We start from the raw sequence: 24,495 nt of genomic DNA on the forward strand, positions 1-24,495 counted from the left end.
CGGGTTTAAGCAGTGCATGCCCACAGTAGCATGGAGAGGAGTGGGAACACAAATGGAAAAAAACAAGAAAACAACGGTGCGGATGGGCCGATAGCAAACGTGCCAGCAGTGAGGGCTCCGCATGCCCACTGTGCCATGAGTGCCATAGGTTCGCCATTGCTGCTCTAGGGCTCAGTGTTATTTGGCAGTTGGTGGAACTGGATCTTAAGGGTTATTGAAAAATTTCCCAGGGATTATGATTAGTATCTAGACCATAACACCAAAAATCGAATGTTTCCACACTCAGCCACGCTGGAGGATAATTGTGCAGAGGATGAAGAACTTCATGGTGAACTTAGGACCCTGATGAAGAGTGGGCAGGTTCATGGACACAAAGCAGGTCCCTTTACTGTGAGAAACGACTTTATTTAAAAAGTAAACCACAGAGTTCCACAATATTCTAAGATAATGCTGCTTCATTAACAATGATTAAGGGTTATAAAAGGTTGATGATGCATTACCATTATTTGACATTATTTCACTTCCATTTCGCAAAAATGTGGAACATATCGAGGGCAGGAGACAATGTATGAGATGGTAAAATAAAAACAGGTGTTGATTGATGTATGTAATATTTCTTTCTTCTCCTCCTAGACAAGAAGCAATGGAGAAGGCCGCCAGAAATCTGGGGGACCATTTCAATGCAAATAACGAAGAAGACATTAAAAAACCATTTCAATGCATGGAGTGCGGAAAGAGATTCAGTCAGAGTGGAACACTAAGAAGACATCAACGGACTCACACGGGGGAGAAACCATTTGAATGTATGGAGTGTGGAAAGAGCTTCAGCCAGAGTGGAGAACTTAGAATTCATCAACGGATTCACACGGGGGAGAAACCATTTAAATGCGTGGAGTGTGGAAAGAGCTTCACTGAGAGTGGAAAACTTAGAAATCATCAACGGATTCACACAGGGGAGAAACCATTTGAATGTATGGAGTGTGGAAAGAGCTTCAGTTGGAGTGGAGAACTTAGAATTCATCAACGGATGCACACGGGGGAGAAACCATTTAAATGCGTGGAGTGTGGAAAGAGCTTCAGCCAGAGTGGAGAACTTAGAATTCATCAACGGATTCACACGGGGGAGAAACCATTTGAATGTATGGAGTGCGGAAAGAGCTTCAGTCGGAGTGGAGATCTTAGAATTCATCAACGGATTCACACGGGGGAGAAACCATTTAAATGCGTGGAGTGTGGAAAGAGCTTCAGTCGGAGCGGACACCTTAGAATTCATCAACGGATTCACACAGGGGATAAACCATTTGAATGCATGGAGTGTGGAAAGAGCTTCAGTCAGAGTGGAACACTTAGAATTCATCAACGGACTCACACGGGGGAGAAACCATTTAAATGTATGGAGTGTGGAAAGAGCTTCTGCCAGAGTGAAGAACTTAGAATTCATCAACGGATTCACACGGGGGAGAAACCATTTAAATGCGTGGAGTGTGGAAAGAGCTTCAGTCGGAGCGGACGCCTTAGAATTCATCAACGGATTCACACAGGGGATAAACCATTTGAATGCATGGAGTGTGGAAAGAGCTTCAGTCAGAGTGGAACACTTAGAATTCATCAACGGACTCACACGGGGGAGAAACCATTTAAATGTATGGAGTGTGGAAAGAGCTTCTGCCAGAGTGAAGAACTTAGAATTCATCAACGGATTCACACGGGGGAGAAACCATTTAAATGTATGGAGTGCGGGAAGAGCTTCAGTCAGAGTGGACAGCTTAGAATTCATCAACGGACTCACACAGGGGAGAAACCATTTAAATGTATGGAGTGCGGGAAGAGCTTCAGTCAGAGTGGACAGCTTAGAATTCATCAACGGACTCACACAGGGGAGAAACCATTTAAATGTATGGACTGTGGAAAGAGCTTCAGTAGATGTGACAGCCTTAATTTACATAATCAAACTCACACAGGGGGGAAAACCTTTGAATGCATGGAGTGTGGAAAGAGCTTCAGTCATAGTGGAACACTTAGAATTCATCAACGGAGTCACATGGAGGAGAAACCATTTGAATGCATGGAGTATGGAAAGAGCTTCAGTCGGAGTGGAACACTAAGAATTCATCAACGGACTCACACGGGGGAGAAACCATTTAAATGTATGGAGTGTGGAAAGAGCTTCAGCCAGAGTAGACACCTTAGAAACCATCAACGGATTCACACGGGGGAGAAACCATTTAAATGCATGGAGTGTGGAAAGAGCTTCAGTCAGAGTGGAAGCCTTAGAAACCATCAACGGACTCACACGGGGGAGAAACCATTTAAATGCATGGAGTGTGGAAAGAGCTTCAGTCAGAGTGGACACCTTAGAAACCATCAACGGACTCACACAGGGGATAAACCATTTAAATGCATAGAGTGTGGGAAGAGCTTCAGTCAGAGTGGAGTTCTTGCAGAACATCAACAAACTCATACAGGGGAGAAACCATATAAGTGTTAGGGAATTAGATAGAGGTTCAGTTGAATTTGAATTCTTACAAACCACCTAAAGACTCTGAGGGGTAAGAGCTGTAAGAGTGGAAACTACAAGCCATCAATTAACTCAAGAATAGAAATGGTTTAAATAGAAGGAATGTGGATTCTTCTTTGGTTATAATGGAACGTTTTTTGGAGTGTTGAAAATGTTTCTCTCCTACTTGACACTTTCTCTCACATCAATAACAGGAAATGAATCTTAAATGCATGCAGTGTATGTGAGCTTTTGTTGTTTTTATGTAACATTGTTTAAACATGTATTTAAAGTAATGAAGGTAACATTTCACAATAGGAAGCATAATATAATATTGAATGTACTGTTAGATAGGGAGGGGGAGTGTGTGAGTCTGGAGTGTTGCTTTTGAATGAGGATGGACTGAGAGTGATCTGGTTTTGGTGTTTGGGGGAGGGAGTTGGAAATGTTTGTATCTGGGAATGGAGAGTTGCACAAAGTGGAGCTCAGGATTTGGAAGCAGAGTTAGATTAATATTATAGGAGCAGCAGCATGACTCCCACTGTTATGATTGCAATAATGGAACCATGAAGACACAGAAAGACTGAAAGCACCTCCTTATATGCCCAAGGTAATTTTGAACCCCTCATCTGTTCTTTTGATTTTTATATAGATTGTGCATAGATATGTTTTGTGGCAGGAGACATAAAAGGGTTTTTTACTGGCATAACCAGGAAAGGCTCTGTTCCTAGCTGCACATCTTGCATGAGGAGGGAAGGGGGGAGAGGGAAGAAGGGGCCGTACCAGAGCATCTCAAAGCAATGTAAGGATGAGTCTAATGTGGAAGGAGCTTCAGGCAGGTCCCAAACCGAGAGTGCTAAGGGTCAACGTCCTCCAACTCCACCAGCTGCCCCAAGGCAGGAGCCCCCTCTGGGCCCTGAGGGTGGAAAGCCCCCCTCCACCTTTGCAACTGGACATGATCCGAGGGCAGTGATGGCGAACCTTTTAGAGACCGAGTACTCAAACGCGGGTGGCGCTGTGGGTTTAACCACCGAGCCTAGGGCTTGTCGATTAGGTCGGCAGTTGAAATCCTCGTTACGGGGTGAGCTCCCGTTCTTCGGTCCCAGCTTCTGCCAACCTAGCAGTTCGAAAGCACGTCAAAGTGCAAGTAGATAAATAGGTACCACTACAGCGGGAAGGTAAACGGCATTTCCATGTGCTTCTCTGGTTCACCAGAAGCAGCTTTGTCATGCTGGCCACATGACCTGGAAGCTGTACACCGGCTCCCTCAGCCAATAATCCGAGATGAGGGCCACAACCCCAGAGTCGTCCGCGAGTGGACCTGATGGTCAGGGGTCCCTTTACCTTTACCTTTACTCAAACTGCAACGCAAAACCCACTTACTTTTCACAGCAATTGTAACTGTTTATCAAAATTTTTTCCTGTTTGTTTCACGTTTCTTCTTTATGACTACTGTTGTAATGAATAATCCTTCATAAACGTTATTGCATTACATTCTTCATTAAATTATCTTTCCATTGATATGTAATATATAACTCGATGCTTTTTTTCTTTAAAAAATGTCTCATTTTGACTCAAGAAAATCAACACGGGGGGGGAATAAATACAGTTCAACTTGGGAAAAATAAATACAATGGTACCTCAGTTTTCGAACAGCTTAGTTCTTAAACTACTTGGAACCTGAACCCAGAACTGAGTGTTCCAGTCTTGGAACTTTTTTTGGAAACCAAACGTGCTCCGTTCTGAGTATAACTTCCGTTTTGAGTGCCACACGTCCCTTTTCCTAGTGAGGGAAGGCGGGCCAGGCGGCAAGCTAGCACCCAAGGGATGTTGTCCCCACCCCACCCCACCCCACTACCACCCACCCACCCAGCTCCTGCTTGCAGGTAAGTAGGAGTAGGATTGGGCTACTCCTCTAGGCAGCGTTGCTGCTTGCACGGGAGCAGGAGCTGGATCGGGGCTGCTCGGCTGGGGAGGGGCAGGCTGCACTCCCCTCAAGGGAGAAGTTGAAGGGAGCCCCCACCTCCGCATCAGATCCCCTGCACCCCATGAAGGCAGCCAGGCTGAATAGTTGCTGGGGTTGGGGAAGGGGGAGGCAGCCCGGAAGCTGCACCTGACAGCCCCTCCACCACCTCAAGGCAGCCAGGTGCTCCTCAGCTGCCGCTACTTGCATGCAAGCAGGAGTGGAGATCTCTCAGCATGAAGCCTCCCCGTCTGAGAGATCCCCGCCCTGCTCCTGAACAGGGCTGCCTTCAGAGGTCTTCTCTCTTTGACATCTGATGGGGGCGTGTGTTCCACAGGGAGGGTGCCACTACTGAGAAGGCCCTCTGCCTGGTTCCCTGTAACTCTGAGGGAACTGCCAGAAGACCCTCGGAAGTGGACCTCAGTGTCCGGGCTAAATGATGGGGGGATATTATCTTTCCCTTGCGTTAGACGGATGTTGAAACAAGGTGGGATTGACAAGGGCAGGTCTGGATCACAGATTTCTGCCCAACACCACTCCTCTTCTGTGACATACCTGTGATGTTTTGATGGCACTGTGAGAAATGTGTCGTGGGAACTTTTAAAAACTCATGTAATCTTTGTTCTGGACATTTTCTTTTTTTGCTCTCCTTAGAGATTGAAACGTTTGTTGCAACAAATAAATGATCAGGCCTTCACACATACACACGCCAACAACAACAACAACAACAGAATGTCCAGAAAGTATAAGTAATTACTTGTTTCCCCAGGGAAGAGTAGATCGTTCTCACTCATCCAATTATCTTGAAATGTCTATGAGGAGTTACAGGTAGGTAGCCGTGTTGGTCTGAGTCGAAGCAAAATAAAAAAATAAAAAAATACCTTCAGTAGCACCTTAAAGACCAACTAAGTTTATATTTTGGTATGAGCTTTTGTGTGCATGCACACTTCTTCAGATACACTAGAAACAGAAGTGTCAGACCCTATATATATACAGAGGGTGGGGGGGTGGGTAGGAATGTGTGATGGGCTGATGGGAGTGGTAAACCTGTAGATGGGTGTTAATGGCTGCTGATGGCTGCAATTAGTCCTGGGCTGAGGTGCTAAAGAAAGCTTGATCATGCATAATGAGATAAGAATCTGATGTCTCTATTCATCCCAGGTGCTACCCACTCAAACCTCTCTTGTACCTACGATACATTTACGATATTTTTATTATCTGGACACATGGACAACAGACCCTGGAAACCTTCCACCAGACATTCAATGACTTTCACCCCACCATCAACCTAACAATGAACCAATCCATGCAAGAAATACATTTTTTGGACACTACTATAAAAATACAGGATGGACGTATAGACACCACCTTATACAGAAAACCAACTGACCGACAAACATATCTACATGCTTCTAGCTACCATCCCAAACATACCAAACAATCCATCGTATACAGCCAGGCCCTACGTTACAACCGTATCTGTTCCAACTCTACAGACAGAGAATCTCACCTAAGAGATCTACAGCAAACCTTTTTAGAACTAAAATATCCACCTGATGAAGTTAAACAACAGATCAACAGAGCCAGACTGATACCTAGGGAGAACCTGCTGCAAGACAGACCCAAAAAAGAAAATAACAGAACACCACTAGTCATCACATACAGCTCCCAAGTTAAAACAGTACAACGCATCATCAGAGATCTACAGCCTCTCCTGGACAATGACAGCTCCCTTTCTCAAGCTCTGGGAGGAAGACCTTTCATTGCCTACAGACAGCCACCCAATCTTAAACAACTCCTCACCCACAATAATACAACCACCAGACTTAACATGGACACTGGTACCAGAGCCTGCAATAAACCCAGATGCCAACTTTGCTGCCACATACACCCGGACAACATCATTACTGGCCTCAACAACATCCAACATACCATCTCAGGACTATTTAATTGCTCATCTTCTAACATTGTGTATGCCATCAAATGCCAACGGTGCCCTTCAGCTCTCTATATTGGACAAACAGGCCAAACCCTACGCCAAAGGATAAATGGACATAAATCTGACATCAGGAACCATAAGACTGAAAAACCAGTAGGAGAACACTTCAATCTCCCAGGACATTCTATACAAGATCTCAAAGCAGCTGTTTTATTACAGAGAAATTTCAGGAACAGACTGGAAAGAGAAGTTGCTGAATTGGAAATCAATACCAAGCTTAAAACCATGGAAGCACCTGGGATGAATAGAGACATCGGATTCTTATCTCATTATGCATGATCAAGCTTTCTTTAGCACCTCAGCCCAGGACTAATTGCAGCCATCTGCAATTTTTTATTTTGTCTATGAGGAGTTGCAAACAATTGAAGATCCTTATAGTTTCTCTTTTTAGCAAAATATAGACATATGATTCTATGATATGCAGTCCTTTCGATGTTTCAGCCTCTCTGACCTGTTCCAAACATTAAAGTTTCAGTTTATCTCTCCAAGCATTTTTATAAGACACTCAGCTTCCAACTTTAAGAAGGTGGCATAGGGGCTGTCATGCTGCCAGATTCTGCCCAGGTCCTGGAACCACCTTCCCAGCGATCTTTGTATAAATAGGTTCTCCTTTCCTTTCAAAAAGACACAGGCATATCCAGTCCTTATCACTATTTCAGCTTCTCTAGCCCGTTCCAAACTTCAAAATTTCAATTTATCTGTAAGAATACTTTTAAAACAAACTCAATCTTCTTTAAACCACTCCAGCAATGGTGTATTCACAATCCACTGTTATAAATCCAGTTGAAGGTAAGAAAGAATGGGTTTCAGTTCATTTTTAGTCTCAGTGTCACATCAGCAGGCAAATATACCATTTATGCCTGCCTTGAGCCCCCCCCCCCCCCCGCTGCCAGCTCCCTGTACCTAGCTGGCCGAGGCTGGCTATAGATATAGCCTATCTTGATTTCAGCAAGGCCTTTGACAAGGTGCCCCATGATATTCCTGTAAAGAAGCTGGTGAAATGCGGGCTAGACAATGCTACAATTCAGTGGATTTGTAACTGGCTGACTGAACGAACCCAAAGGGTGCTCATCAATGGCTCCTCATCCTGGAGAGTAGTGACTAGTGGGGTGCTACAGGGTTCTGTCTTGGGCCCAGTCTTATTCAACATCTTTATCAATGACTTGGATGATGGGCTTGAGGGCATCCTGAGCAAGTTTGCAGATGACACCTAATTGAGAGAGGTGGCTAATACCCCAGAGGACAGGATCACACTTCAAAATGACCTTAACAGATTAGAGAACTGGGCCAAAGCAAACAAGATGAATTTTAAAAGGGAAAAATGTAAAGTACTACGCTTGGGCAAAAAAAAAAAATGAAAAAAAATGAAAGGCACAAATACAGGATGGGTGACACCTGGCTTGAGAGCAGTACATGTGAAAAGGATCTAGGAGTCCTGGTAGACCACAAACTTGACATGAGTCAGCAGTGTGATGCAGCAGTTAAAAATCCAATGCAATTCTGGGCTGCATCAATAGGAGTATAGCGTCTAGATCAAGGGAAGTAATAGTACCACTGTATTCTGCTCTTGTCAGACCTCACCTGGAGTACTGTGTCCAGTTCTGGGCACCACAGTCCAAGAAGGATACTGACAAGCTGGAACGTGTCCAGAAGAGGGCAACGAAAATGTTCAAAGGCCTGGAAACGATGCCTTATGAGGAACGGCTTAGGGAGCTGGGTATGTTTAGCCTGGAGAAGAGAAGGTTAAGGGGTGATATGATAGCCATGTTCAAATATATAAAAGGATGTCATATAGAGGAGGGTGAAAGGTTGTTTTCTGCTGCTCCAGAGAAGCGGACATGGAGCAATGGATTCAAACTACAAGAAAGAAGATTCCACCTAAACATTAGGAAGAACTTCCTGACAGTAAGAGCTGTTCGTCAGTGGAATTTGCTACCAAGGAGTGTGGTGGAGTCTCCTTCTTTGGAGGTCTTTAAGTAGAGGCTTGACAGCCATATGTCAAGAATGTTTGATGGTGTTTCCTGCTTGGCAGGGGGTTGGAATGGATGGCCCTTGTGGTCTCTTCCAACTCTATGATTCTTTGTGTCCCCAGAAGCGCAGAATAGGGTGCACAGGGGGAGGGAGCAGGCGGTGCCTCCCCAGACAGGGCTCTGTGGCATCACCGCTACCTCTGCTCCATAGCGGTGGGGGGTGGCATCCCAGCACATGCCCAGGGAGAGCAGGGAGAGCAGAGCCTGGCCACAGAGGTGGGGAGGCGACGTGATGCGATTCTGCTGGATTCCTTCCAAGTCAAGCGAGGGGAGGTGATCGTGTGCGCGCCCTCCCCCTCAAGTAAAAATTCAGAGTATTAGGGAAAATTCTGAGTGTGAGGCTGCTCAGCCACCCAGCTTGTCAGGCAAGAGCCCGTGGTCCAGTGCGGAATAAAGGAAGGAGTCCAGCTACCAACTGGAGCAAAATAGCAAGGATTGTTGCGTAACAGGTTCAAGCCAAGACTGAACACCGGGAATAGGGTTATAAGAACTTTTAAAGATTCCCACTCAAATCCCACAATGCATTTCCGAAGTGTCATGCCTACATCATAGTTACATACCGTAGACCTGAGACCCTATCTGCCCACGGACTGTCTCGCCAGAGTTGTGCATGCTCTAGTTATCTCTCAATTGGACTACTGCAATGTGCTCTACGTGGGGCTACCTTTGAAGGTGACCCGGAAACTAGAATAATAGAATCATAGAGTTAGAAAAAAACCACAAGGGTCATCCAGTCCAACCCCCTGCCAAGCAGGAAACACCATCAAAGCATTCCTGACATATGGCTGTCAAGCCTCTGCTTAAAGACTTCCAAAGGAGACTCCACCACACTCTTTGGCAGCAAATTCCACTGCCGAACAACTCTTACTGTCAGGAAGTTCTTCCTAATGTTTAGGTGGAATCTTCTTTCTTGTAGCTTGAATCCATTGCTCCATGTCCACTTCTCTGGAGCAGCAGAAAACAACTTTTCTCCCTCCTCTATATGACATCCATTTATATATTTGAACATGGCTATCATATCACCCCTTAACCTTCTCTTCTCCAGGCTAAACATACCCAGCTCCCTAAGCCATTCCTCATTAGGCATCATTTCTAGGCCTTTGACCATATTGGTTGCCCTCCTCTGGACACAGTCCAACTTGTCAGTATCCTTCTTGGACTGTGATGCCCAGAACTGGACACAGTACTCCAGGTGAGGTCTGACCAGAGCAGAATACAGTGACACTATTACTTCCTTGACCTAGATGCTATACTCCTATTGATGCAGCCCAGAATTACATTGGCTTTTTTAGCTGCTGCATCACACTGCTGGCTCATGTCAAGTGTAGTACTCTACATTTATCCCTGTTAAAATTAATCTTGTTTGCTTTGGCCCAGTTGTCTAATCTGTTAAGGTCATTTTGAAGTGTGATCCTGTCCTCTGGGGTATTAGCCACCCCTCCCAATTCCATGACATCTGCAAACTTGCTCAGGATGCCCTCAAGCCCATCACCCAAGTCATTGATAAAGATGCTGAATAAGACTGGGCCCAAGACAGAACCCTGTGGCACCCCACCAATCACTACTCTCCAGGATGAAGAGGAGCCTACAACTAATCCAGAATGTGGCAGCTAGACTGGTGACTGGGAGTGGCTGCCGAGACCACGTAACACCGGTCTTGAAAGACCTACATTGGCTCCCAGTACGTTTCCGAGCACAATTCAAAGTGTTGGTGCTGACCTTTAAAGCCCTAAACGGCCTCGGCCCAGTATACCTGAAGGAGCGTCTCCACCCCCATCGTTCCTCCCGGACACTCAGGTCCAGCTCCAAGGGCCTTCTTGCGGTTCCCTTGCTGTGAGAAGCCAAGTTGCAGGGAACAAGGCAGAGGGGCTTCTTGGTAGTGGCACCCGCCCTGTGGAACGCCCTCGCACCAGATGACAAAGAGAAAAACAAATACCAGACTTTTAGAGGACATCTGAAGGCAGCCCTGTTTAGGGAAGCTTTTAATGTTTAATAGATTGTTGTATTTTAGTGTTTGTTTGAAGCTGCCCTGAGTGGATGGGGAAACCTAGCCAGATGGGCGGGGTATAAATAATAAATAATTTTTATTATTTTTATTATTCACAAATGCTATGTGAAACATCACTAGTGAACAGGATAATTAAAACCACCAACCCAACAACAGTATTAAAATTGCAGGTTGAGAAAAAAATGGATTTAAAATTACCAAATGACAAGATGAAAGGTCTCGATACTAAATGAGGGAAGGGGGAGACATTTGGGGGGGGGCTTTTGAAGTCTCCCTGCTGACAAGGGAATTCCAGAGCAAGGACACCTATGTGGGTCTGGAATCCCTCACTGCCTCGTCTCCAGCAGGAAGAGAGGATTTCCAGAGTAGGACCCTTCACTGTTAGGGGGGAGGATTGGAGGTGAGGAGGTGCTGGGGCGATGGATGGACATCAGCCTGCAGAAATGCACACACACACCCTTCCTTTGACAGGACTGTTGTGGTGCTGTCTGTGTGTGACAAGGCAACACTCAAGAACAGTTCCCACCAACTCACGTTACATCATCCCACCACTGCCCACAAGAGGGCGAACTTTCCTCTATGCATGGTAGAATCCTAGAATTGTAGAGTTGGAAGGGACCACGAGGGTCATCTAGTCCAGCCCCCTGCAATGCATGAATATTTTGCCCAAAGTGGGGCTCAAACCCACGATCCTGAGATTCAGAGGCTCATGCTAATCCCTGAGCTGGAAAGAGACAGAGAGCAAAAGAGAAGCCATGTCTGACCCCCGTCAGCCTCTGGACTCCTCCAGCCCCCTAGCAGGAGATTCTTCCCAAGCCTCCCCCCCCCCCATGAAACTGGTTTCACAAGTATTGGCACCTATCCAGGGATCTGTGCATGAATGAAATCGGTCTGGGGCGATGGATTCTGCAGTCCAGGAATTCCCCCTTTGAAAGGATATCTCAGCCCCCCCTCCGTAAGCAGTCCTCCGTGGCAAGAAGGGGGCTCGGTTTCATATTCCCCGCTTCATCTCTGTTATTCCCATTGGGTTGGCAGGTCTGTCGTTGTTGTTTAGTCGTTTAGTCGTGTCCGATTCTTCGTGACCCCATGGACCAGAGCACGCCAGGCACTCCTGTCTTCCACTGCCTCCCGCAGTTTGGTCAAACTCATGTTCGTAGCTTCGAGAACACTGTCCAACCATCTCGTCCTCTGTCGTCCCCTTCTCCTTGTGCCCTCAATCTTTCCCAACATCAGGGTCTTTTCCAGGGAGTCTTCTCTTCTCATGAGGTGGCCAATGTATTGGAGCCTCAGCTTCAGGATCTGTCCTTCCAGTGAGCACTCAGGGCTGATTTCCTTAAGAATGGATAGGTTTGATCTTCTTGCAGTCCATGGGACTCTCAAGAGCAGGGGTCCCCAAACGAAGGCCCAGGGGCCGGATGTGGCCCAATCACCTTCTAAATCCGGTCCGCGGACGGTCCAGGAATCAGCATGTTTTTACATGAGTAGAATGTGTCCTTTTATTTAAAATGCATCTCTGGGTTATTTTTGGGGCCTGCCTGGTGTTTTTACATGAGTAGAATGTGTCCTTTTATTTAAAATACATCTCTGGGTTATTTGTAGGACATAGGAATTCGTTCATATTTTTTTTCAAAATACAGTCCGGCCCCCCACAAGGTCTGAGGGACAGTGGACCGGCCCCCTGCTGAAAAAGTTTGCTGACCCCTGCTCAAGAGTCTCCTTCAGCACCATAATTCAAAAGCATCAATTCTTTGGCGATCAGCCTTCTTGATGGTCCAGCTCTCACTTCCATACATCACTACTGGGAAAACCATAGCTTTAACTATACGGACCTTTGTCGGCAAGGTGATGTCCCTGCTTTTTAAGATGCTGTCTAGGTTTGTCATTGCTTTTCTCCCAAGAAGCAGGCGTCTTTTAATTTTGTGACTGCTGTCACCATCTGCAGTGATCAAGGAGCCCAGGAAAGTAAAAGGTCTGTCATTACTGCACCCTTTTCCCCCGCCGAGGGAAACCAGTGGGTAGCTTTTTAACGGGGGAGGGGCTGGTGTTTGAAGCTGGGCTTTGCTGGGGGGGGGTTAGGGTTAGGGTTCTGCTCTGCATGCAGAAGGAGGTCCCAGGTTCAGTCTCCGGCCCAGAAGGAGACCCCGCCCCCTCTTAAAAAATTATGGTGGGTGAAGCTTGCAAAACGTCCCACCCTCCCTGCCGCCCCCACTGAGACTGTCCGTGGGGAGGAGAGGCAACTTGGCGGGGATGAAGGGGGCCATGTCCCCATGGAGCCCCAAGAGCAGGAGGCCAAAGGCAACGCCGTCCCGTCCTCTTCCCATCCCAACACAGGGAGAGGCTGCTCTGCGGACGTAGCTCTAGGGGCAAGCGCATCCCAAAAGGAACCGGAAGTGTCGCTGCTAAATGTGCCGGAAGTTTCCAGGCCGGAAGGGGGGGCAGAAGGGCAGTTTCGGGGAGGGGAGGAGCGGCGTCAGTGGAGGACCCCCCATCAGCCCTTTCTATTGCGCATAAGGAAAGCGGAATGATCTGGAGCCAGGGAGGCGGAGGACCAGAGAGGACCAAGAGGTAAAGAGGGAGAGAGGGAAAATAGAGGGGGGGAGATAAGAGGGGGAGGACAGGACAAAGAGACCCCCCCCCCCAAGAAAGCGCCCTCCCTGGTGCCCATCGACAGGGCCCCGGAACCATGCGATCCAGGTAGGAAGTGGGGACCCAAACACCTGCAGGGTTTGCCTGGCAAGATCTCCTTGGCGGCAGCATCACCAAACTCCCCTTTCTCTTTCCTGGGGGGGGGGCGAGAGATGCCGAGAGATATTGTGAGTTTTGGTTGTTGTTGTTGTTGTTTAGTCGTTTAGTCGTGTCCGACTCTTTGTGACCCCATGGACCAGAGCACGCCAGGCACTCCTGTCTTCCACTGCCTCCCGCAGTTTGGTCAGACTCATGTTGGTAGCTTCGAGAACACTGTCCAACCATCTCGTCCTCTGTCGTCCCCTTCTCCTAGTGCCCTCAATCTTTCCCAACATCAGGGTCTTTTCCAGGGAGTCCCCTTCTCCTTGTGCCCTCCATCTTTCCCAACATCAGGGTCTTTTCCAGGGAGTCCCCTTCTCCTTGTGCCCTCCATCTTTCCCAACATCAGGGTCTTTTCAGAATCTATTCCCTCCTTCGCATCTCTCGTGAGCAGTACTCACCCCCATTGTCTTTTCATCAGCATAGCTGGAGTTCTCTGGAACTACCGTAGTTCTTCACCATTGCAAGGTATTTCTTGAACATGTCCACTGTCTCACTCTTGATGAAATATGCAATACGATACTTCGATAAATCACCAAGAAATATTAGTATGTACCTCTTCTTCCCTAGTGAGGGAACATTCATAGGTCCACTGTAGACTCTGTCAAGTCACTGCAGACTATGTCAAGCACTTTGATACTTCTTTGCTCTGTGCAAGGAGGAAATGAAGGTTTGACAGCTTTCTGAGTAACACAGTTTCTTAGGCACTTTGTTGGTGCTGTGTTGCTCTTTGTCACCTGCGGTCCCCTTGCAAGTTCTCTTTTCTGTAGATCCTGAATGGCGTTGGTGTCCCTGTGTCCCAGCCTTCTATGCAACAGCTCCAGGTCCGCCCCATCTTTCTGGTTTGAGCGTGACACCTTAGCAGACTGATTCTCTGAAAGATCAACCTCATATATGTCATTTATTAGATTGGCTTCAACATACACTTCACCATTCTTTGTCAAATTATATTTTCCATTCCCAAATGTTACAGTTCCTTGCAGTGTGGCCTTCTTTGTTACAATTAAAGCACAAATTTTTTATGGGTGTGACTCTGGCCTTTGCAATCTGTTTAGACGCATAATTAGTGTCTCCATACATGTTCTATAAATCCTTTAAGATTTGAGAAGCATCATTTCTTGCAGTCAATCATGGATTCTTCAGCTTCCATGCTCTGTTGTTGTTTAGTCATTTAGTCGTGTCCGACTCTTCGTGACCCCATGGACCATAGCACGCCAGGCACTCCTGTCTTGCACTGCCTCCCGCAGTTTGGTCAAACTCATGCTGGTAGCTTCGAGAACACTGTCCAACCATCTCGTCCTCTGTCGTCCCCTTCTCCTAGTGCCCTCCATCTTTCCCAACATCAGGGTCTTTTCCAGGGAGTCTTCTCTTCTCATGAGGTGGCCAAAGTATTGGAGCCTCAGCTTCAGGATCTGTCCTTCCAGTGAGCACTCAGGGCTGATTTCCTTAAGAATGGATAGGTTTGATCTTCTTGCAGTCCATGGGACTCTCAAGAGTCTCCTCCAGCACCATAATTCAAAAGCATCAATTCTTCGGCAATCAGCCTTCTTTATGGTCCACCTCTCACTTCCATACATCACTACTGGGAAAACCATAGCTTTAACTATACGGACCTTTGTAGGCAAGGTGATGTCTGCTTTTTAAGATGCTGTCTAGGTTTGTCATTGCTTTTCTCCCAAGAAGCAGGCGTCTTTTAATTTCGTGACTGCTGTCACCATCTGCAGTGATCAAGGAGCCCAAGAAAGTAAAATCTCTCACTGCCTCCATTTCTTCCCCTTCTATTTGCCAGGAGGTGATGGGACCAGTGGCCATGATCTTGGTTTTTTTGATGTTGAGCTTCAGACCATATTTTGCGCTCTCCTCTTTCACCCTCATTAAAAGGTTCTTTAATTCCTCCTCGCTTTCTGCCATCAAGGTTGTGTCATCTGCATACCTGAGGTTGTTGATATTTCTTCCGGCAATCTTAATTCCGGCTTGGGATTCATCTAGTCCAGCCTTTCGCATGATGAATTCTGCATATAAGTTAAATAAGCAGGGAGACAATATACAACCTTGTCGTACTCCTTTCCCAATTTTGAACCAATCAGTTGTTCCATATCCAGTTCTAACTGTAGCTTCTTGTCCCACATAGAGATTTCTCAGGATACAGATGAGGTGATCAGGCACTCCCATTTCTTTAAGAACTTGCCATAGTTTGCTGTGATCGACACAGTCAAAGGCTTTTGCATAGTCAATGAAGCAGAAGTAGACATTTTTCTGAAGCAGAATGAAGCAGAAGTAGACACTTTCCATGCTTTAATCTTGGCTAAATCCTCTTCATTTGAGCCGGTAGGCTTAGGATTTTCAATACAGTGGTACCTCGGGTTACAAACACCTTGGGTTACAAACACTTTGGGTTACAGACTCCGCTAACCCAGAAGTAGTACCTCAGGATGAGAATAGAAATTGTGTGGCGGTGGCGGCATTGGGAGGCCCCTTTAGCTAAAGTGGTACCTCAGGTTAGGAATGGTTTCAGGTAAAGAACGGACCTCTGGAACGAAATACAGTAAGCTGCTTTCCTTCTGCATCTCCAACTCTCTCCATGCAATGCAAGGCTGACAGATGGAGGTCCAACCCCAAGAACATTCTCCTACCTGAACACTCCTTCAGCCAACCACAAGCACCAAGCCTTGTCAGTAGACTTCTATATGGCTCTCCCAAAATGGTCAATATGCACCTCCTGAGGCCAAAGGGACTGTCCAGGTGATTAATAAAGATCTAGAGGTCAAGGGGGACAAAATGTGGCCCAAGGGGTGGAGGATTATAGTGCAGAGGATGAAGAACTTCATAGTGAGCTTAGGAACCTGATTGATAGTGGACAGGTTTATGGACATAGAGCAGCTCCCTTTCCTGTCAAAAACCTCTTTATTTAAATAGTAAATACCACAGTTCAAGCATATTCTAAGATAATACTGCTTCATTAACTATGGTTAAGGGTTATGAAAGGTTGAATGATGCATGACCATTATTTGACATTATTTCATTTCCATTTCCCCAGAATTTGGAACATATGGAGGACAGGAGAGAATGTATGAGATGTTAAAATTAAAGCAAGTGCTGATTGATGTCTGTAATATTCTTTCTTCTCTTCATAGAAAACAAGCAGGATTTCCTCCCCACTTCGCCCTCCAAATCAGACAATGGAGAGGGCAGTCAGAATTGTGTGTGGCCATGTTCAATGTGAATAACGAATAAAACATTTAAATGCATGAAGTGTGGAGAGAGAAAGGAGAGAGAAAGGAGAAACAAGTTGAAAGTATGGAGTGTGGGAAGTGCTTAAATGACAGTGGAACATTAAGAAACCATCAACAAACCTACACTGGGGAAAAACCATTTGAATGCATGGAGTGTGGAAAGAGCTTCAGTAGGAGTGACAACCTGAATTCGCATCATCAGACTAGCACCGGAGAGAAACAATTTAAATGCATGGAGTGTGGAAAGAGCTTTAGTCAGAGTGGAAACCTTAGAATTCATCAACGGACTCACACGGGGGATAAACCATTTGAATGCATGGAGTGTGGAAAGAGCTTTAGTCAGAGTGGACACCTTAGAACTCATCAACGGACTCACACTGGTGAGAAACCATTTAAATGCATGGAGTGTGGAAAGAGCTTCACTTATAGTGGATCACTAAGAGTTCATCAACGGACTCACACGGGGGAGAAACCATTTAAATGCATGGAGTGTGGGAAGAGCTTCACTGACAGTGGAACACTTAGGAAACATCAACGGACTCACACGGGAGAGAAACCATTTAAATGCATGGAGTGTGGAAAGAGCTTCAGTCAGAGTGGTGAACTTAGAAAACATCAACGGACTCACACAGGAGAGAAACCATTTAATTGCATGGAGTGTGGAAACAGCTTCAGTCAGAGTCGTGAACTTAGAAACCATCAACGGATTCACACGGGGGAGAAACCATTTAAATGCATGGAATGTGGAAAGAGCTTCACTGACAGTGGAACACTTAGAAAACATAAACGGACTCACACGGGGGAGAAACCATTTAAATGCATGGAGTGTGGAAAGAGCTTCAGTCAGAGTGGAAACCTGAATTTGCATCATCAGACTCACACGGGGGAGAAACCATTTAAATGCATGGAGTGTGGAAAGAGCTTCACTGACAGTGGAACACTTAGGAAACATCAACGGACTCACACGGGGGAGAAACCATTTAAATGCATGGAGTGTGGAAAGTGCTTCAGTCGGAGTGAAGACCTGAATTCACACCATCAAACTCACACAGGACAGAAACCATTTAAATGCATGGAGTGTGGAAAGAGCTTCAGTGTAAGTGGAACACTTAGAATTCATCAACGGAATCACACTGGGGAAAAACCATTCCAATGCATGGAGTGTGGAAAGAGCTTCACTAATAGTGGAACATTTAGAAGACATCAACGGATTCACACTGGGGAAAAACCATTCCAATGCATGGAGTGTGGAAGGAGCTTTAGTGTAAGTGGAACACTTAGAAAACATCAACACATTCACACTGGGGAGAAAACATTTAAATGTACAGAATGTGGAAAGAGCTTCAGTTGGAGTGGTGACCTTAGAAACCATCAACGGACTCACACAGGAGAGAAACCATTTAAATGCATGGAGTGTGGAAAGAGCTTCAGTTGGAGTGGTGACCTTAGAAAACATCAACGGACTCACATGGGGGAGAAACCATTTAAATGTATGGAGTGTGGAAAGAGCTTCAGTCACAGTGGACACTTTAGAATTCATCAACGGAATCACACTGGGGAGAAACCATTTAAATGTATAGAGTGTGGAAAGAGCTTCACTGAGCGTGGAACACTTAGAAAACATCAACAAATTCACACAGGGGAGAAACCATTTATATGCATGGAATGTGGGAAGAGCTTCAGTTGGAGTGGACACCTTAAAATCCATCAACGGACTCACACGGGGGAGAAACCATTTAAATGCATGGAGTGTGGAAAGTGCTTCAGTAGGAGTGACAAGCTGAATTTGCATCATCAGACTCACACAGGAGATAAAGTATTGAAATGCATGGTGTGTGGAAAGAGCTTCAGTCAGAATGGTGACCTTAGAAAGCATCAACGGACTCACACAGGAGAGAAACCATTTAAATGCATGGAGTGTGGAAAGAGCTTCACTGATAGTGGAACACTTAGAAAACATCATCGGACTCACACGGGGGAGAAACCATTTAAATGCATGGAGTGTGGAAAGTGCTTCAGTAGGAGTGACAAGCTGAATCTGCATCATCAGACTCACACAGGAGATAAACCATTTAAATGCCTGGAGTGTGGAAAGAGATTTAGTCAGAGTGGAAAGCTTAGAATTCATCAACGGACTCACACGGGGGAGAAACCATTTCAATGCTTGGAGTGTGGAAAGAGTTTTAGTCAGAGTGGAAACCTTAGAAATCATCAATGGACTCACACGGGGGAGAAACCATTTCAATACATAGAGTGTGGAAAGAGCTTCACTGAGAGTGGACATCTTACAAAACATCAACAAACTAATACAGGGGAGTAACCATATAAGTTCCAGGGAAGTGGACAGAGGTTCTGTTGAAGTGGAAGTCTTACAAACCATCACAAGACTCCGAGGCCTAAAAGCTGTAAGAGTGGAAACTACAAGCAATCAATTAACTCAAAGAAGAGAAATTGTTTAAACAGAAGTATTGTAGATTTTACTTTGATTATTATGGAACGCTTTTTAGACTGTAGAACCTGTTTCTCTCAATAACATTGATGTTAGAGAAACTGTCCACTCGGAGAGAAACAGGTTCTACACTCGAAAAAGCATTCCATAATAATCATAATAATCAAATAATAATCTCTGTGTAATTAAGAAGAACAGAGAGACTCTGGGTACAGCTATTCCAGAGAATGGGTTGTTTGTGCTTAGAGACTGTTCTGAATATTCTGCAGTAGTTAGTAATGCTCAAAAAGTGTTTAAGAATGAGCCTATGCACAAAAACTGCATTCATTTACTTCACCGCAGATTAGGACATGCTAATTGGGAAAATGTGTTGAAAATGCCTGATTTAACTGAAGGATGCAAGTTGCAGAATTGTGAAAAGTATCTAGACTGTAACGTTTGCAAGAAAGTTAAAAGTCACAGAGGTTCTTATCCTAGAAGTGACAGGGTGTCTGAAGTCCCGTTTCAGCTAGTCCATGCTGACGTGTCAGGACCGTTCCCTGAGAGCAGGGGTCGTTCATGTTTTGCCCTTATAATTGTGGACGATGCCACACGTTTTGGCTGGTGTTATCCCATGAAGCACAAAGGTGAAGTGTTCACCAAGTTTAAAGGTTGGGTTGCTATGGTTGAAAGGCAATTTGACCGTAAAGTCAGGAAACTCCAATCGGACAGAGGAGGAGAATTTATGTCTGGGGCATTCCATAATTGGCTTCAAAATAAGGGCATAGGGCATAGGAAAACAAATCCTTTTAGTCCTGAAGAGAACGGCCTTGAGGACGCAGGTCTTTCAATTGTCTTTGGGCGGAATTGATGTTAACTGCTAATTATTTGCAGAACAGGTTGTTCCATAGTGCCATTGGTACAATGCCATACTTCGAATTGTTTAAAAAACAGCCTACAGTTGACCACCTGCATACATTTGGAGTACAGGCATGGGTACACATTCCCAAATCCCAGAGAAGCAAAGGTGACCCTAAGTCCAAGCTGCTTGTGTTTGTCGGGTACCAAGATCTTGGCAAAGGGTACCGGTTTGCTGAAGGGCTGAGTGGGCTTGTAATCTCCAGACCAGAAACGCAACATTTTGTGAGCAAAAGGGCTGGGAGAAACTGCACGCTAACTCAGAAGTCTGGTTACAATATTCTCAAAAGTTTACTGGCACTAAAGAGCAAAGAGGAGGGAGTACAGATTCTGAGGGGGAGGAAGATAAGGAAGTGCAGGTGCAAAGAGGAAATAAAAGAGTGTTATGTTCAGACTCAGAGCAGGAGGATAGTTCGCCTGTTGCGAAGCAACGGCAAGGGGGGCTGCAGACTGAGGGGGATGGGAGTAAAGAGGAAGAAAGTTTTTTCTCCGAGACGTTCTAAGAGGGAGAACAAGGGAATTCCTCCGAAAAGATTTTCCCAAGATACAGTCAATGTTTTTCATGTAGCCTGTGAACCTGGAGGTTCCAGGAGGTTTTGAAACTTCCAGGGGAAGAAGCAAATCTCTGGATGCGGGCCATGAGAGAAGAGATGGATTCTCTTAAAGAACATGATGTTTTTACAGCCATGTCACCACCCAAAGGAGTCATGACCAAACCATTGGCATGTGTAAAAAAAAAAGAAACTGATGTGCGAAAATTTGGGTTTGTTTGAAAAAATGAGTTAAAAGCACTTTGCTTATGCTCAGGAGCTAATTGCTTAGGTGTGTTCACTGTGAGGGGTGTTAGAGATTTGACCTCTCTGTGTGAACGTGCAGCTCAACACACCACACCAATTAAGCACCTGGTTAATGACTCAGCTCTGCTCGTAGCTGAAATCTGCCCAGAGATAGTAACCTAGCAACAATTTCAGAGATAGTAACCTAGCAACAGCTAGTTGATCGGTGTAAGGAACAATAAAGATAGAGACCAACATGTGCTCAGTGTGGAGAGTTAGTGGAGATGGTGTATGGTGTGAGAGGTTTGGTTAATGCGAGAGAGAGAATTAGGATTACTGATCTATGTACTGTTTGTTGTTTTCTTGTAAATAAACCTGTATATAGTTACTCAGTACTAGTAGCAGTGAGTTCCTGTGTCAAGCTACTTGCCTTCAACTGCGACCAGGAAGTTTTCCCTGTGCCTGTGCTTACTCTGCTGAAGTCCAACTGGTGTAGTTGGCATTTACAGACAGCCTACAACAGTTTTGAGAGTACAACTCCCATCATCCGTGACCACTGAACCTGTTAGCTAGGGATGATGGAAGTTGTAGTCCCAAAACATCTGGAGGGCTGAGTTTGAGGATGCCTGACTTAATGTGTGTGAATCTGGAGTGGTGGGGATGAGTGATGATGAGATGAGGGAAAGCTGGTTTTTGGTTTTGTGGAAGAGAATTGGAAATGTTTGAAGTTGGGACTGAAGAGTTGTGAAAAGTGGAGTGTGAGTCTCATGATATTGCTTTGGAAGCAGGGCTGGTAGTAGTAGTAGTAGTAGTAGTAATTGGAAATTGAGAGAGCGGTTGCTGAACAGCTTGGCAGGATTCTGGAGGAAACATCAGCTTTGGAACCAATTCAGTCCGGTTTGCATTATGGTTTTGGGACCGAGACAGCTCTGGTCGCCCTAACAGATGATCTCTGTAGACAACTGGACCGAGGGAGGTCGGGACAGCTGATTCTCTTCAATTTGTCAGCAGCCTTTGACATGGTCGATCATGATCACCTGGACCACCGCATAGCCCGACAATGGCTGTGCTCTTTTATCTCTGGTTGGGGACTAGGGAGGCTCTAGGGAGGGAGATGCCGCCGCGCCACTCCTTGGTGTGTGGAGTGCTGCAGGGCGCAATCCTCTCCCCGATGCTTTTTAACATCTTTCATAGAATCATAGAGTTTGAAAAGACAACAAGGGCCACCCAGTCCAACCCCCTTGCCAGGATTGTCCAGAGCTTTGGGCTGCGTTGTCACCAATATGCTGATGACACTCAGCTCTATCTGTTGATGGATGGCCATACCGACTTGGCCCCAGACACACTGACCAGATGCTTGGAAGCTGTGGCTGGATGGCTACGTGGGAGCCGGTTGAAGCTAAATCCTTCAAAGACAGAGGTCCTCTGGCTGGGACGGGATGGCATGGGAATGAGGGACCAACTCCATTATATTGTGGGGGCTGCCCTTGAAGCTGTCGCAGAAACTCCAGCGGGTGCAGAATGCTGCAGCGAGGCTCCTCACAGGGTCCCTGCCATGAGAGCATATTCACCCAGTGCTTTTCCAGCTGCACTGGCTCCTGGTGGAGTACAGGGTCAGATTAAAGGTGCTGGTCTTGACCTTTAAAGCCCTTTACGGCCCATAACCCTCGTACTTATGGGACCGTCTCTCCCGGTATGCCCCGCGGATGACCTTCAGGTCCATAAACAGTAACACCTTAGAGGTCCCAGGCCCGAAGGAAATCAGATTAGCCTCAACTAGAAGCAGGGCCTTCTCAGCACTGGCCCCAACCTGGTGGAACGCTCTGTCTCCTGAGACCAGGGCCCTGCGGGATCTGATTTCTTTTCGCAGGGCCTGTAAAATAGAGTTGTTCCACCTGGCATTTGGCCTGGAGCCAACCTGATCCCCCCCCCCAATTTTCCCTTTCCCTTCCGTATGAGACTCCATTTTTAATTTTAATTTTAACGTATTTAGTCTTGTTCTTAAGTTGTATTTTAATCGGTTTTATATCTTGTGTTAGCCGCTCTGACCCCGGACTTGGCTGGGGAGGGCGGGGTATAAATAAAAAATGATTATTACTATTAGTAGTAGTAGCAGCAGCAGTAGTAAATATGGCCTGCCCATCTGGCTGGGTTTTCCCAGCCACTGTAGACAGCTTACAGGTAAACTAAAACCATGAACAAAAACATCAAGCATAATAAACCTCCTGATAAAGGGCTACCTTCTGATGTCTTCTAAAAGTTGTGTAGTTCTTTATCTCCTTGACATTGGAAGGGAGGGCTACTGCCAAGAAGGCCGTCTGCCTGGTTCCCTGTAACTTTGCTTCTCTGTTTTATACACACACACACACACACACACACACACACACACACACACAGAGTGGGGCCTCGCAAGACGAAATTAATTCGTTCCGCGAGTCGTTTCTTACTGTGAAAATTTCGTCTTGTGAAGCGCGGTTGTGCAATTTAAAACAAACCGGGGGAAATTCGGCTTGCGAGTCTCCAAAAAAAAATCGCAAAGCACTTTCGCCTTGCGCGTTTTTCGTTGTGCGAGGCATTCGTCTTGCGAGGCACCACTGTATATATTCTCCCACCCCCAGAGGCTGGGTCCATCTCTATGCTTCACAGATGACCTTCAGTGCAAACTTGGGCGGGGGTGGGACACCCCACTTTGGGGCTGGCTTGCCTGGATCAGCCCCTCCCCTCCCCCTCAACTAATCCCCAGAATGAAGGGGGAGGGGGGAGCCCTTCCCTACTCTTCTGATGTGGGTTGTGTGAAGCACCAAACCATTATCCCACAGGATCCACCCGTGGATCCCATATCTGTGGGAACAGAGGAGAGAAACAGAACAGCCCACCCCCCTGTCCTAAAATGCCTCACCAGAGCAAAGCACCTGCTCTTCCTGAGACTGGAGTGAGTGATGGGGGGAAGAGGAAGAAAATGGGCAGAGAACCCCCTCCAAATGCAGTGTGCATGACTGCATGTCTTCTGGCAGGGAGAACAATCCACAGGGGAGGGGTGTGTTTCAGCAAGGTCTGGATGTGACCCAGTCAGCCTGGCCAGACCTCCATCATGATTTGGCTGTGTTGCCTGGATCATGCCTTAACATCCTCAAGGAAGGATTCATTCTTTTCTGGTATCTTTATCTGGTGGTTTCCCGCCTCTCCCTATGTTGTACCTTATTTCTGTGCCTCATTAAAATAAATTAATGCAAGTTGAAGGAGTTGCTCAGCTACTTCTCTCTCCCTGCCCCCACCTTACAAGAGTCTCCAGAAGGTAAATGACACCACAGAGGGGGGGGGGGTTTGGGAGAGGCGTCCTTCCTGGAGCCAAGCCTTGAGCAGGAACATCACAGAGGCCAACAGACAAGGCCCAGCCTGCTGTGCAATCTTCTATCTTCCGGCTGCTGAGATCTCTTTGGATCTGCTGGTCGCCCAGTGGAAGACAAGCGGGAACCTTTTTGGAGAACATCTTTCCCCAGAGGACATCCTGCTGGCGTGAGACACTCGGGGCTCGTCCACACTTGGCTCCTCCACTTCTCCCCTCTTTACAGCTGAATCGGAGCAAACCGCAGTCGGGTTCTCCAATCTCCACAGATTGCCATTTGCTGCCATTCAGCAGTGAAGAGATTTTGCCAGGGGAACCGGAGGGGCAAACAAACAACTGCTGTGGCCTTTGCTTCCTGGGCAGGGGGCAAGCAGCAGTGTGGACAGGATACTCGGCCACAATCCCCGGCTGGCCAGGTGCCCACAGGAAGAAGCCAAAAAGCAGGATCCAAGCTCAAGAGCGAGGCGCTATGTGAATAGACTATGCGACTATGGGAGACCTAGGGAGCCGAAC

General features: G+C 46.4%; 1 protein-coding gene across 3 annotated transcripts in view; it reads left to right on the forward strand.

Moving 5' to 3' along the window:
- The window catches only part of LOC118081421 (zinc finger protein 658B-like), a 43,830-nt gene extending 19,970 nt beyond the window's left edge, over positions 1-23,860 (forward strand). Inside the window, exons 2-4 of one of the 3 annotated variants that reach the window (XM_060268636.1) lie at positions 634-2,423; positions 7,258-7,262; positions 16,774-23,860. In XM_060268636.1, coding sequence (XP_060124619.1) covers positions 634-2,423; positions 7,258-7,262; positions 16,774-18,834 — 3,856 coding nt within the window. In that variant the 3' untranslated portion in view covers positions 18,835-23,860. Of the gene's footprint in view, positions 1-633; positions 3,380-7,257; positions 7,263-16,773 lie in introns of those variants that run through there. The other 2 variants (XM_060268630.1, XM_060268622.1) reach the window with 2 other exon arrangements.
- Positions 23,861-24,495: the final 635 nt, after the last annotated feature.

Source organism: Zootoca vivipara, chromosome 2 (assembly GCF_963506605.1).
Source record: "Zootoca vivipara chromosome 2, rZooViv1.1, whole genome shotgun sequence".
Lineage (NCBI taxonomy): Eukaryota > Metazoa > Chordata > Lepidosauria > Squamata > Lacertidae > Zootoca > Zootoca vivipara.